Genomic DNA, 13268 nt, shown 5'->3' with positions numbered 1-13268 from the left:
TTTGTGGACCTAGTAGCTAGTGATTTGAAGACTGTCCCTCGGTCCCTACACTGATAAAAGACAGCTGCAGAATCGGGCAGCAGTCAAGTATATGATTCTTTCTATATTTGAAAGAAAGTATATTATACGTGTCCAACCCTATATACTGTACACCTATATCAGTCCTTAAAAGGACCTTTGTGGACCTAGTAGCTAGTGATTTGCAGACTGTCCCTCAGTCCCTACACTGATAAAAGACAGCTGCAGAATCGGTCAGCAGTGCACTCAGCAATCACCAGCACCCTATATACTGTACACCTATACCAATCCTTAAAAGGACCTTTGTGGACCTAATTGTAATAGCTAGTGATTAAATTTACTGTCCCTGCTCCACACAGCGTTCTGTCCCTACACTGACAAAAGACAAATGCAGAATCAGTCAGCAGTGCACTCAGCAATCACCAGCACAGCAGTGCACCAGAACCCTATATACTGTACACCTATACCAGTCCTTAAAAGGACTTTTGTGGACCTAATAGCTAGCGATTTGTGTCCCTACAGTCTGTCCCTGCTCCACACAGCAACCTTTCCCTACACTGACAAAAGACAGAATGTAAAATGGCTGCCAGATCAGGTCTATTTATAAGGTAGGGGGAATGTCCAATTGTCTATGTGCTGAAATGTCTCAAGTGGCTGTCCTGTACACCATGATGGATGTGTCATCATGGGTCAAAGTTCTTTCACAATGTAAACGCATATGTCCGCTGGGCGAACAGCTCCAGAAGTCCACTGGTTTGGCGAATCGCGAACATGCAAAATTCCCCGTGAACCGACCGCCGGGCGAACCGCAAGGGCATCTCTACTTCAGAGCATGCGTCGTTTTTGGTCCGTCGGAACAGCATTCAGACGAGCGGTTTTTCCAATAGGAATTGGTTCCGTCAGAAATATTTAAAACGTGTTCTATTTCTAGGTCCGTCAGATGAGGCATACACACAATCGGAATATCCGATGAAAAGATTCCATCTGACTTTTTCTGTCGGACATTCCGCTCGTGTGTATGCGGCATTAGTGACACTTTTGAACTTTGTGGGAACCAGTGACACTAATACAGTGATCAGTGCTAAAAATATGTACTGTCACTGTACTAATGAAACTGGCTGGGAAGGGGATAACATCTAGGACAATCAATGGGTTAAACGTGTGCCTAACAAGTGTTTTCTCATGGTGGGGGAGGTGCTTTTACTAAGGGAAAACATAGATCCCTGTACTTGCTTTGGAGGAACACAGGATCAATGTCTTCCATACTGACAGAATGGCAAACTGCTTTGTTTACATAGGCAGACCACTAGGCAAGTCCACCGGATCCGCTGATTGGCTCTGACACCCAGAAATGCAGGATCACGTAAATAAGTGATCCTGCGCAGCGCGACCCCCCTGTAGCAGTAAATCTGCTATCAGGAGATCGGCAACTGGTTAAGATCATCATCATTATGATAACTCACAGGCAGCAGGTACTCTATCATGGCTCTGTCACAGTATGTCACATAACATGGCTGCTGGGTGCTGATTTTGTTAACTTATGACCAATAAGTGCCTGCTGCCTGTGAGTTCTGATACCATCCATTATGCCAGAGAGACAGACACAATGCAATGTAGTCTATTCACAGACACCCCCAAAGCTCACCTGTGTTGAAGCCTTGAAGGCACTGGCAGCCCCACGATTGGATCTGCTTCCCCTCTATTCCTGCTGCCGGACATCATCAGCTGAGCTCAACTGCCTCTCTCTGCCCGTCGCCACCTCCGCCTGCCTCACAGCCTCTCAGGTCTCACTCTCTGGGCCCCGGCTACTACTGGGTGGGGATCGGAGGAAAATCACTCTACCGGGGTAGGCAAGGAGATAAGCAGGCAGACGGCTGGTCGGGATATGAGCCAAGGCAGAAGAACATGTGTGCGGAGCTGAATGGGCATGTGCCGGAAACTGAAGAAATAGTCTATCCGATCTGACCAGCACATCATCATCAAAAGGACATAGATAATGGAAAAAATACACCCCCTAAGCTAGTAGGAGCAGGGGTGTAATTCAGATTTTTTTTTTTTATTATTCTGCACTGTCTTTGAAAATTGCCCCATCTCCTGTTGAAGTCAAATCCGGGGACAGACTTGGTCTGGGGACAGTGTCCTCAGACCGGGAACTGTTCCCTGAAACCGGGGACATCTGGTCACCCTACCATAAGCTTCACCATCCCTCTCCTTCTCCAGTGGGACCCTCTGCCCTACTGGATCAAATTAGATCAGCACTAATTGTTCTCTGCCCTAATGGGGCTCTAAAGCCTCACTTTTTCTCCAACACACCTAGTACTCATCAGGGTGTTTGCTCCACATTCTCATGTGGGGTACTAGTGTACAACAATCAACCAATAGGCTAATTGCCTTGCGAGTCCGCTGGTGTAGTAAAATTGTCTGCGACTTATTAAGAAAGCAAACCGGAGTGACACTTCAACACATACTAAGAGAGAACGCGAATATCTATTGCTATGGTAACAGCAGACGCTGAAACTAGCTTGTGAGAGCGTCAAGGCGCGACGCTGGGCTGCGCATGCGTAGTTCTTTTCCTTCCCAGGGACGTCATGAGTCGTCGCCGAAATCGTTCGTGACCATGGCGGGACTCGGGGACTGTGAGTTTCTGGTCCGGAGAGCTCGGGAGCTGGTCCAGGAGGACACGTGTGCGGCCCGAGCCTGGCTTATCACTGCCAGAACCCTCTACCCGCAGGACTTCAATATCCAGGTGTGCCCCATGAGTCCTCCTATCCTAGTGTATGGAGGAGGGTGACAGGGCCATACACACAGCTCTGCGGGGGGGTCTATCACTACACCATACACTCGACCGCTTAATTTCTCACTGCAAAAGATACGCCTTCTCACATATGGGCCATGTATAGGAAGGTTCCTTAAGACGCACCTGTCACTGGAAGAAACAACTAAGAAAAGCATCCCTGCACAAGTTTATTTTTATTTTTTTATGTTGGATACAATAAGGGAAGGTTATACCCCCTGTCAGACGTTTGTTGCCATCTGTGGTTTCCCTTCAAGTGGGACTAAAGAGGAACTTCCCTATTTTCTAATGCTCCAGGTCCCTTGCCGGTGGTCTGTCAAACTAGCCAATTCATCGAGATCTCCATGTCATTTCTGATTACTGTAAAGCATCAGTAATTGGAGATTTAGACGAGTTGCTTTTATGACACAACGCCAAGCAAGCGTGTACAATCCGGTACACAAAGCGTTTGCTGTTTTGACAGAACAGCGGCTAGGGAGGAAAAAAGTTGTTGCCGCCTCGGAGGTGGCCATGTTGGTTAGTCATAATATCGCGTACACGCTTTCCGGTGTTGTGTCAACACAGCAACTCATATAAATCTCCCAATTACTAATGAATTGGCTAGTTTGACAGAACACCGGCAGGGGACTTGGAGCTATAGAAATTAGGTAAGTTCCTCTTTAGTCCCACTTGAAGGGAAATCACAGATGGCAACAAAAGTCTGACAGGGGGTATAACCGTCCCTTACTGTATTCAACATAACAAAAAAAAAAAACCTTGTGCCCTAGGTGCTGGTTTTCAAGCGTCTCTATTGGTCAGTACAGAATGGGGTTGTAAACCCATTTTTTTTTTTTTTCACCTTTAGGCCCCTTTCACACATGAAATACGCGGATGAAATACGGTCACGCATGAAATTTGCGGATGAAATACGGACATACATGCATTCCTATGGGATAGCGGGTGTCTGCGGATGAACATCCGCAGACACCCGCTATTGTCCGATTCTGCAGACGGAGGAAAATCCTATTTTTCTATCCGTCTGCAGAGCGGATCGGAAGAACACGGACAGACGGTCCGTGCTCATCCGATCCCCATAGAGGAGAGCGGAGAGCTGACAGGGCGGTCCCTGCACAGTGTGCGGAGACCACCCTGTCCGCTGTCGGCTCAGCGGGGACAACGGAGCGATCCCCGCTGAGCAAGCGGATCATCACGGGGCGGATCATTACTGATCTGTCCCGTGTGAAAGGGGCCTTATTCATCCTATGCATTAAGGTGAAAAAACATCTGATGGTTACAGAGCCCCCCCGGTTTACTTACCTGAGCCCTCGAAAGTCCCGCATCGAGAACGCGCTGGCTTCTCGGCTGTTCATGGGCTAGATTGATAGCAGTGCAGCCATTGGTTCGCGCTGCTGTCAATCCAAATAACGTGGCCGGGGGGGGGACCTAGACATACACTCTGTGTCTATGGACCCAGAGTGTATGAGACGGGAGCGTGCCAGCAAGGTAACCCCCCTCGGGAAAGATATTCCCGAGGGGGTTATCTATTGTGGGGAGGAGCCGAGACAGCTTCTGTGGGGCTGCAGAACAGCAGGATCTAACTGCACAGTGAAGGTAAGTATAACATGTTTGTTATATTAAAAAACTAACCTATACAACCACTTTAACCAGTTCCCGACCGGCACACGCCGATGTACGTCGGCAGAATGGCACGGGCAGGCATATTGGCGTACAGGTACGTCCATTTTTATATGCAGCCCTGCCATCGTGTGCACGCCGGTCAGGAGCCCCGTGAGTCCGGTCACGGGTCCCGTGGACTCGATCGCCGTGGGGATACCCGCAATCGTCTCACAGGGAGATGCCATTGTAAACACCATCTCCCCGTTCTGTCTAGCAACAAGTGACGCTGATCTCTGCTCCGTGTGATTGGAGCAGAGATCAGTGTTCACTAACACAAAGCCCAGCCCCCCACAGTTAGTAACACACCCCTAGGAACACTTAGCCCCTACACTGCCACCCCTGATTAACCCCTTCACTGCCAGTGTCATTTACACAGGAATCAATGCATTTGTATAGCACTGATTGCTGTATAAATGACAATGGTCCCAAAAATGTCCGATGTGTCCGCCATAATGTCGCAGTCACAATAAAAATCACTGATCGCCGCCATTACTAGTAAAAAAATGTTTTTATAAAAATGCCATAAAACTATCCCCTATTTTGCAAACGCTATAACTTTTGCTCAAACCAATCAGCTTATTGTGATTTTTTTTTTTTTTTTTTTTGATTTTTATTTATTTTTTTTACCAAAAATATGTAGAAGAATACATATGGCCTAAACTGAGGGAAAAAAATGTTTTTTTTTATATATTTTTGGGGGATATTTAGTATAACAAAGAGTAAAAATGTGTTTTTTTTCAAAATTGTCGCTCTATTTTTGTTTATAGCGCAAAAAATAAAAACCGCAGGGGTGATCAAATACCACCAAAAGAAAGCTCTATTTGTGGGAAAAAAAAGGATTTTGTTTGGGAGCCACGTCGCACGACCGCGCAATTGTCAGTTAAAGCAACGCAGTGCCAAATCGCAAAAAGTGGCCTGGTCTTAAGCCAGCAAAATGGTCCGGTTGAAAGTGGTTAAAGCAGAGTTCTGTCTGGGTAAAAAAAAAATTAAATGTCAGCAGCTACAAATACTGTAGCTGCTGACTTTTAATATAAGGACACTTACCTGTCCTGGGCGCCCATGATGTCGGCACTCAAAGTTGACCTGTCCCTCGGCTTCATTGCTAAGGAAAACGGATGTCCCTGCTGTCTTCCGGGACCTTTGTGTCTCCCAGAAGGAGGGGGAGGGGCCGGACATTACTTAGTTCACAGCACAATTTGCGGCGATCTTCAGCAGGAATTGGGAGCAGATACCTGGATTTGACAGGTATCTGCTCCCCCTCCACCCTGAAAGGTGTGGCAACGAAGAGGGGGAGGAATCCGATTAGTGGAAGTTCCATGTGTGGGTGGAACTCCGCTTTAAAGTGATACTAAAGCTAAAAAAAAAATTGTTACTTTCAGAAGTATGGTAACGTGTTTTTTATTTTTTGTGGAATCATACTTGCCTAACTGGATGGTGCATCTGTCCCCCACCGGCTCTACGGCTGAGAACCGAGCAATCAAACACCACTGATCGATGGTTCTCAGAGCTCCCTGAGCAGAGAACTGGTAACTGTCAGTCAGCAGCTCCTTGCTCTGCCTTTCCAGACCCCCCCCCCCCCCCTCATCCCTGGAGCGACTTGCTGAGCTGGGTGCTGGTTAGGGGTGCAACGGATCAAAAAGCTCACGGATCGGATCATTCCTCGGATCAGAGTCACGGATTGGATCATTTTTCGGATCAGCAAAAAAAAATAAAAGACAAATCTTGTTACACCCACTGGAGTGTTATAGATTTCACAGTTATTTTCAACACAAAATGGAGCTTATATGCTTAAATACAGTATTTGTAAAGCCGACGGACTGTTTAGATGCTACATTTTAAAAGCAGCAGAAAACCTGCTGACCTTACATGGTTGCTAATGTGACAGAACACCTCTGATTTTCACTTTTAACGTTTAGTTAAATAAGAAAATCGGGTGTCACAGCTGACATCCACTGCTCCATAGGGCTGAATGGAGCATCCGATGAGGTCCGCCTGAAAAACTGACAGACAGACCTGATCAGAAAACCCATGTGAAAGGGATGCAGCAGTCACAGAGCGTGCCCGATGCATGCTACAGGGGGCGCAGGAAGTAAGGTTCTGGGAGGATTCCCTCCCAGAACTGAACATCCACTCTATAGCCGTCTTTTGGCTATAGCGCAGTCAGGTACAACTTAAATGTTCCCCATTGTTTCTTTTTTAAGTATTATTTATTGAAGTTCAATTCTGCTTTCATTTGCAGCTATATTTTTATACTTTTTTTTTACAGTATGAAATGTACAATATTGAAAGAAATGCAGAACGCACCGCTTCAGCCGGAAGACTCTTGTATGACATGTGAGTTATTTTTATTTGTAAAAGATGTGTTAATTTTAATTTGGTATCAATAAACACTTTCATTTAAATGTACCGTATATACTCGAGTATAGGCCGACCCGAATATAAGCCGAGGTCCCCAATTTACCCCCAAAAAACTGGAAAAAATTATTGACTCGTGTATAAGCCGAGGGTGAGACATGCCTGTCCATCCCTGTGTGTCGTCCATCCCTGTGTGTGTCCATGCATCCGTGTGTGTGTGTGTCCATGCATCCGTGTGTGTGTGTGTGTGTCCATGCATCCGTGTGTGTCCATGCATCCGTGTGTGTGTGTGTCCATCCATCCCTGTGTGTGTGCATGCATCCGTGTGTGTGTGTGTGTGTGTGTCCATGCATCCGTGTGTGTCCATCCATCCCTGTGTGTGCATGCATGTGTGTGTGTGTGTGTGTGTGTGTGTGTGTGTGTGTGTGTGTCCGTGCAGCCTACCTGTGTCCAGCCTGCCTGTGTCCGTCCCGGCCTGCGTCCCGTCCCGGCCTGCGTCCCGTCCCGGCCTGCGTCCCGGCCCGTCCCGCAGCTCTTCGTCGGTGGCCATTCTAGGATTCAAAAGCCGCGCCTCCGTCGGTGATAGGCGGAACACTCAATTTCCCACTGACTGCTGGGAAATTGAGTGTTCCGCCTATCGGATGTCCGTGATAGGCGGAACACTCAATTTCCCAGCAGTCAGTGGTCCGCCTATCATGGACGTCCGCTCATCCTCATACTACGGACGAGGATGAGAGGACGTCCGTGATAGGCGGAACACAGACTGCTGGGAAATTCAGTGTTCCGCCTATCACAGGCGAAGGCGGAGACGGAGGCGCGGCCTTTGAATCCTAGAATGGCCGCTGTCTGTCTGCTCGACACGCTGATCGGGCAGACAGACAGCGATGACTCGAGTATAAGCCGAGGGGGGCACTTTCAGCCTCAAAAAAGAGGCTGAAAATCTCGGCTTATACTCGAGTATATACGGTAAAACAAATGAATACATTTTTTTTTTTTTTTATCTGTATTATTTTTCATTATGCGTATTGCAATATTTTAACCTGAAACGCCCTAATGTTGATTTTTGCAAAGTTTTTTTTAACCACATCGCCGCTTACAATTCACAGCAATGCAAGTTGTGCATACCAGCTGGTGTGAACAGGCTCCTAATGTAAAAAGGCTGCATGTGATATAAGCACTTAAAGGATAAGTTCACCTTGCGCATGTTACATGTTCCGCCCACATTTAGACTGTTGCATGTAACATGCTGCAAATGCCTCCCCTCCCACCTTCACTTTTCCAATGTAACTATTGCCCCATACACTGTCATTTTTATGAAGAATTTTTCATTGTCATATTTTTTTGGATTGTTTTTTCTTGTGCTGACAAAAGCTGCATTCTTTTTGTTCTGTCAAGGTTTGTAAACTTCAGTGACCAGCCAGTAGTTTGGAGGGAAATTGGCGTGATAACCTCTGCTCTTCGTAATGATTCGCAGGATAAGCAAACACAGTTTTTAAGAGGTATGAAACGCGTTTTTTTAAAAATCTAACTGGTGGTGCAGATTCGGTAGTGGTGAATTCTATTGGTGACTTTAGAGTTAGCGAAACCTTTGCAACAAATAGATAAGGTTGTGACCTGCACTGGTTCTTATAACTGAAGATAATTATGAACATTTTAGGCATTGTGCAGATTTTTTTTTTTTTATTCTGACTTAATTTCCAGTAGTTGTCGTAAGAGGTCCCATATCTATACTTGCTACACAGTCAGACATACAGGATTAGTTATGTTTTAAACGTTGATTGTGGGTGTTTCTATTTTCACTTTCACAGTCAAATTTGAAAATCCCTTACTATAGTGCAGTGCCGTTTTAAGGGACAGACTGAGACAATGTGCTTTAACATACATTGTACCACCAAGACCTTAAAGCGGGAGTCCACCGGGACTCCGCGTTTATTTTTTTTTTTAAAAGCCAGCAGCTACAAATACTGCAGCTGCTGACTTTTAAAATAGTGACACTTACCTGTCCAGCGCGCCCACGATGTCGGCACCCGAAGCCGATCTCTAGGTCGCCTGTTGGGTCCTGCCGCCGCCATCTTGGGTATGGGAATCAGGAAATGGAGCCTTTCGGCTTCATTTCCCGGTTCCCTACTGCGCATGCGCGAATCGCGCTGCGCAATAAGGACGCTCCCCGCTGCCTCTGGGATCTGTGTGTTTCCCAGCAGGCAGCGGGGCACTTGCGGGAAGGGGCGGTCACTTGCGGAAAGGGGCGTAAGTTACGCCCCTTTCCGCAGAGAGCTATCCCGGAAGTGGGTGCAGTTACCTGGATTATCCAGGTAACTGCACCCCCCTCCCCCCTGAAAGTTGCCGATTGTGGCACCGGAGGGGGGGGGAGGGTTCCGATGAGCGGAAGGTCCACTTTAGGGTGGACCTCCGCTTTAAGATCTTTGTAAATTAAAAAACAAAAAGGAACAAAAAATATACTCCAAGTGTATATGTCTTAACATCAAGCTCCTAATGCAGATTCTGGCTGCTCTCTCCTTTCCCTGCAATATGCTAACACTGCAGTTTTCCTTGACATCAGGCAATCCAGTATGACAGCCCCCTCCCATGTATGCAGTGGGTGATTGACAGTTTCAAATGTGTGCATATTTATCTGAGATGGTGTAGAGGGGTGTGTCCTTTCCCTCCACTCCGGGGTCAGATTATACTCATTTCTCTATGGCAGCCTTTTTCAACCAGGGTGCCTTGAGGTTTCTTCAGGGGTGCCTTTGCAAAATGCCTAAAAATTGCCCAAAAATCGTATACAAGCCAGCCCTGGATTAAACCAGCCGTTTCATTGTGCCCCATTACAACCTTCTATGTACCGGCATCTTAACAACCAATTACATCATCAGTTCATATGGAGGATGTTGGTTGTCCACAAAACATCCTTAGATTCTCCCCTGCCCCTCTCCATCAGCACTGGTGTCACTTTAGCAGAGTGATGGAGAAAAACTGAGGAAAAAGAGAAATGCTGGAATGTTAGTACCAATGTGCAAAATGTATTTTATTGGGAAGAATAAATCGCCTCTAATGTTGGGTGTGCTACGTGTGGGTGTTGATGCATTATGTAAAATTATTAGAATAGATTTTTATTTTTTAGAATGGGGTTCCTCGAGATTGTCCATTATTTTAAAGGGTGCCTTGACTAAAAAAAAAAAAAAAGTTGAAAAAGCATGCTGTACAATATCATATCCCCTTACCTCCTCGAACCTGAGAAATGTCATCTGATTGGTGTACTTTGAAGGACTGCAGATAAACAGGTACAACTTTATAGGTGAACAGTTGTGTCTGTACAAATATCTAGGGTAGCACTGTTCCATTCCAAAGTTGGGGACTCCTGTTGTGCCTAGAAAGTCCGCCTACTTTGAACGTATTGGGGTTGATTTGCTAAAACTGGAGAGTGCAAGATCTGGTGCAGCTCTGCATGGTAGACAATCGGCCTCTAACTTCAGCTTGTTCAAATAAGCTTTGACAAACAAAAAAACCTGGAAGCTGATTTTGCACTCTCCAGTTTTAGTAAATCAACCCCTTTATTTTTGGTTTTCTCTCACTGTGCATCATCTGAGGTTAGTCACTTCAGTGAGCTTATGTAACTGTTACCACTTTAACCCTTGTTAGGACAGATATTGTTCAAATCTAGTTTACAACTGATAAAAAGATCTGCTGGCACAGCACAGACATGGTTGGTTAGGGTAAACCTAACTCGCCAGCCCTCTCAACAACATTACTTTGAAGTGGAAAGCTGGGTAAGATTTTTAAGGAAAGAAAAGCTAAGCAGCAAGTTATCTTTTAAAAGTGGAAGTAATGGCCAGCCTTAAGTGTTGTCTCCCCCTGCCTATGCTGCATTGTCTTTAGGCTTCTTTCATGCGGGGGGGGGGGGTTGGGGTGTTAGCGGTAAAGCGGCACAAATTTTAGTGGCACTTTACTACTGTAATATCGGCGTTTTTTGGCCGTTAGCGGGACGCTTTTAACCCCCTGCTACCAGCCGAATAAAGGGTTAAAAGCACCTGCAAAGTGATTCGGCAGCAGGGAACAAGGGGGCATCATTTTGGATGAGTGGAGCAAGGTCGCGAGATATACCTTCCTTCTGAGTAAGCATATCGCTTTTCCTTGGAAGATGTAGTGAATATCCCGAAAGTCGGCCTGGGTTCTTGTGACCATGCTTGAAAAGACTAAAAATGTGGATGAGAATGTAGACGCAGTACGCAAGAGCGTTTTCAGAACCTGTAGTTCAGGAGTCTGAGCTGGTGTCGGTTTCCATGGTGAGTCTCCAATTGACCTCATCTGCATAGTGGCATGGGTTATGCTCTTGTCGGTTACGGCAAGTGAGTGCAATGAGTGCAATGGTTGAGACCTGGGCTTGCAGTTGCCAAGTTGGGGTCCTGCCTCAGGACCGCTGTTTTATAAGCCAGAAGACCACTAGAGAATAAAGTTCAGAATTTGCGAAGGTCGCATGTATTTACAAACCAGGTCGGGTCTTTAGAAAGAGCTGATGAGGAGACCAGATATACCCTCAGAAGTATGCTAAAAGGCTTGAACTAGGGTATCCAAGAAGATACTGGGTTTGGGCCTCAGACTTTAAGGTGGTCTTTTAGGACATGCATGGTCCATCAGAAGTCCTCCTCATCTCAGATTCATTTCAGTGGATTTTGCCTCGCTCTGAGATAAAGGAAGCATATACTCATGCTTTACGTAAAGTCACTGGTGTCGCAAAGTGCTGCCGTGCCAGTCTCTGAATGCGAGAGATTTTAGGGTTGGTACACGCCCCTCTTTATGGTCACGAAGAGGAACAGCTTTCGGAGGCCAGTTTTGGACCTTGCGCACTTGAGACAATTTTCAGCAAAGGAGAACACTTCCACGAGTTCCTTTGGTTCGCTGTAGCTCAAGACCATCTCCAGCTACAGCCATTCGGGCTTTCAACATCACCCTGTGTTTTCAGGGTCTTATTGGTTGTTATGGTCTTTATCAAAACAAGGACCATACGCCTGCATAGTTTGGATGTTCTTCTCCTACTGTCCCAGAGCTCAGGTCTTTTCAATGCTCCTCAAATTTGGCTGGCAGCTGAATCTGGAAAAGTCACCTGGAGCCCAGCTCAATATAACCAATGGACCACCACTGTCTTGACTCTGAACCCCGATGTTCTGGAGGGTCTTCTCACCTGCATACCTTTTTTAGTGTCTAAAATGATTGGCACTATGGTGTCTAAGGTTCCGAGGGTCAAGTGGAAGCTGAAGAAGGCGGCCCTTCTGGAAGGGGTTTCTCTGGCAGGGGAAAACGGGAAGGCAGAATTCAAGTCATCTACATAACCGCAGTCATGAGAGTGAGTCCCCTGGTGGCTGCAATGGAGGAACTACCTCATTTGCCATTCCATTGACCCATTTCCTGGTTCACAATCATGTCTGATGCCAACACTAGAGAATGAAGGGGCTTGCTGCCTATTGGGGTAGCTCAAGGCAATCAGAGCTGTCGATTTCACAAGATTGTGTTGAACATTCTGAGGCTACAAGTATCTACAAGTAGCCTTCTACACCCTACAGGCCTTTCACCGTATAACGAAGAGAGTGTCAGTGCTCTTAGATTAGTCAACACTATGGTGGTCTCCTACATTAAGACAAAGGGGGACTTGCAGCCTGTTCTCTATTATAGGTAGCGGAGCCAATTATGTCTTGGACTCGGAAGAATCGCACTTACATCTCAGCGGCTTATGTCCACAGGGTCCAAAATATTCTAACAGACTTTCTTTCCAGAGTCCAATTTGGACAACAATGAATGGTCTCTACATGTGGAGGTTTTCAAGCGCAGATGCCCTGATGGATCATTGTAAATGCAGTAGGATTGGTCAACCTCTGGTTTCTACGAAGACTCTGAACAGAGGTTGTGGAGGTAATGGCAGTGATGCCTTTTTGGCCAATTAGGCCATGGTTCCCCTTGCTAGCACAGTTCAGCTTTCGGAACACAGTGCACCGTCTCCTCAGGCCAGACCTTTTGTCACTGGGTTCAATTCTACATCCATGTCCAGCACGATTGCGCCTGAAGGTCTTGGTTCTCGAGTTTGGAGGTCCTCGGCTGCTTTTCCAGCGTTCTCTGCTCTCTTGAATACTAGCAGAATGAACATAAACAAAGTTTATGGGAGAATCTGCTCAAAGTTTCTTCAATCAGGGATTTTCTACTGAAGCCAGTAGATGATGATTTCTGCACTAACTCTACTGGCTTCTCTGTGCTAGCTCTGCATACTCGGGGTTACTGCCCTCGATCACTGCTGATTGCTTCAGGTCCCCACCTTCAACTACTGCAGTAATTTGGGGGAAAGCTTCCATCCCTGCCTGCTTGCTGCCACTACTCAGACTTTGTGGCACGGAGCAGAGGAGCCCTGAAACACCACCTCAGCTCTGTGCTACAGTAGGGGGAACACTCCGGTCCACTG

The 13268-nt window shown here is 46.5% G+C and overlaps 1 protein-coding gene across 4 annotated transcripts in view; it reads left to right on the top strand.

The window, feature by feature from the left end:
* The first annotated feature begins 2602 nt into the window (after nt 1–2602).
* INTS10 (integrator complex subunit 10) overlaps nt 2603–13268 on the top strand; it is a 59830-nt gene continuing 49164 nt past the window's right edge. For all 4 annotated transcript variants that reach the window (XM_077476197.1, XM_077476195.1, XM_077476194.1 and 1 more), the window contains exons 1-3: nt 2603–2764; nt 6735–6802; nt 8219–8322. In XM_077476197.1, the coding sequence (XP_077332323.1) occupies nt 2636–2764; nt 6735–6802; nt 8219–8322 (301 nt within the window). In that variant the 5' untranslated portion in view covers nt 2603–2635. The remainder of the gene's footprint in view (nt 2765–6734; nt 6803–8218; nt 8323–13268) is intronic.

The sequence above is a fragment of the Lithobates pipiens genome, unplaced genomic scaffold (assembly GCF_037356315.1).
Source record: "Lithobates pipiens isolate NorthernLeopardFrog02 unplaced genomic scaffold, aLitPip1_a1.2 Scaffold_13, whole genome shotgun sequence".
In the NCBI taxonomy this organism is placed as follows: domain Eukaryota; kingdom Metazoa; phylum Chordata; class Amphibia; order Anura; family Ranidae; genus Lithobates; species Lithobates pipiens.
The sequence above is the reverse complement of the archived record's forward strand: the minus strand, read 5'-3'. Positions and strand labels throughout refer to the sequence as shown.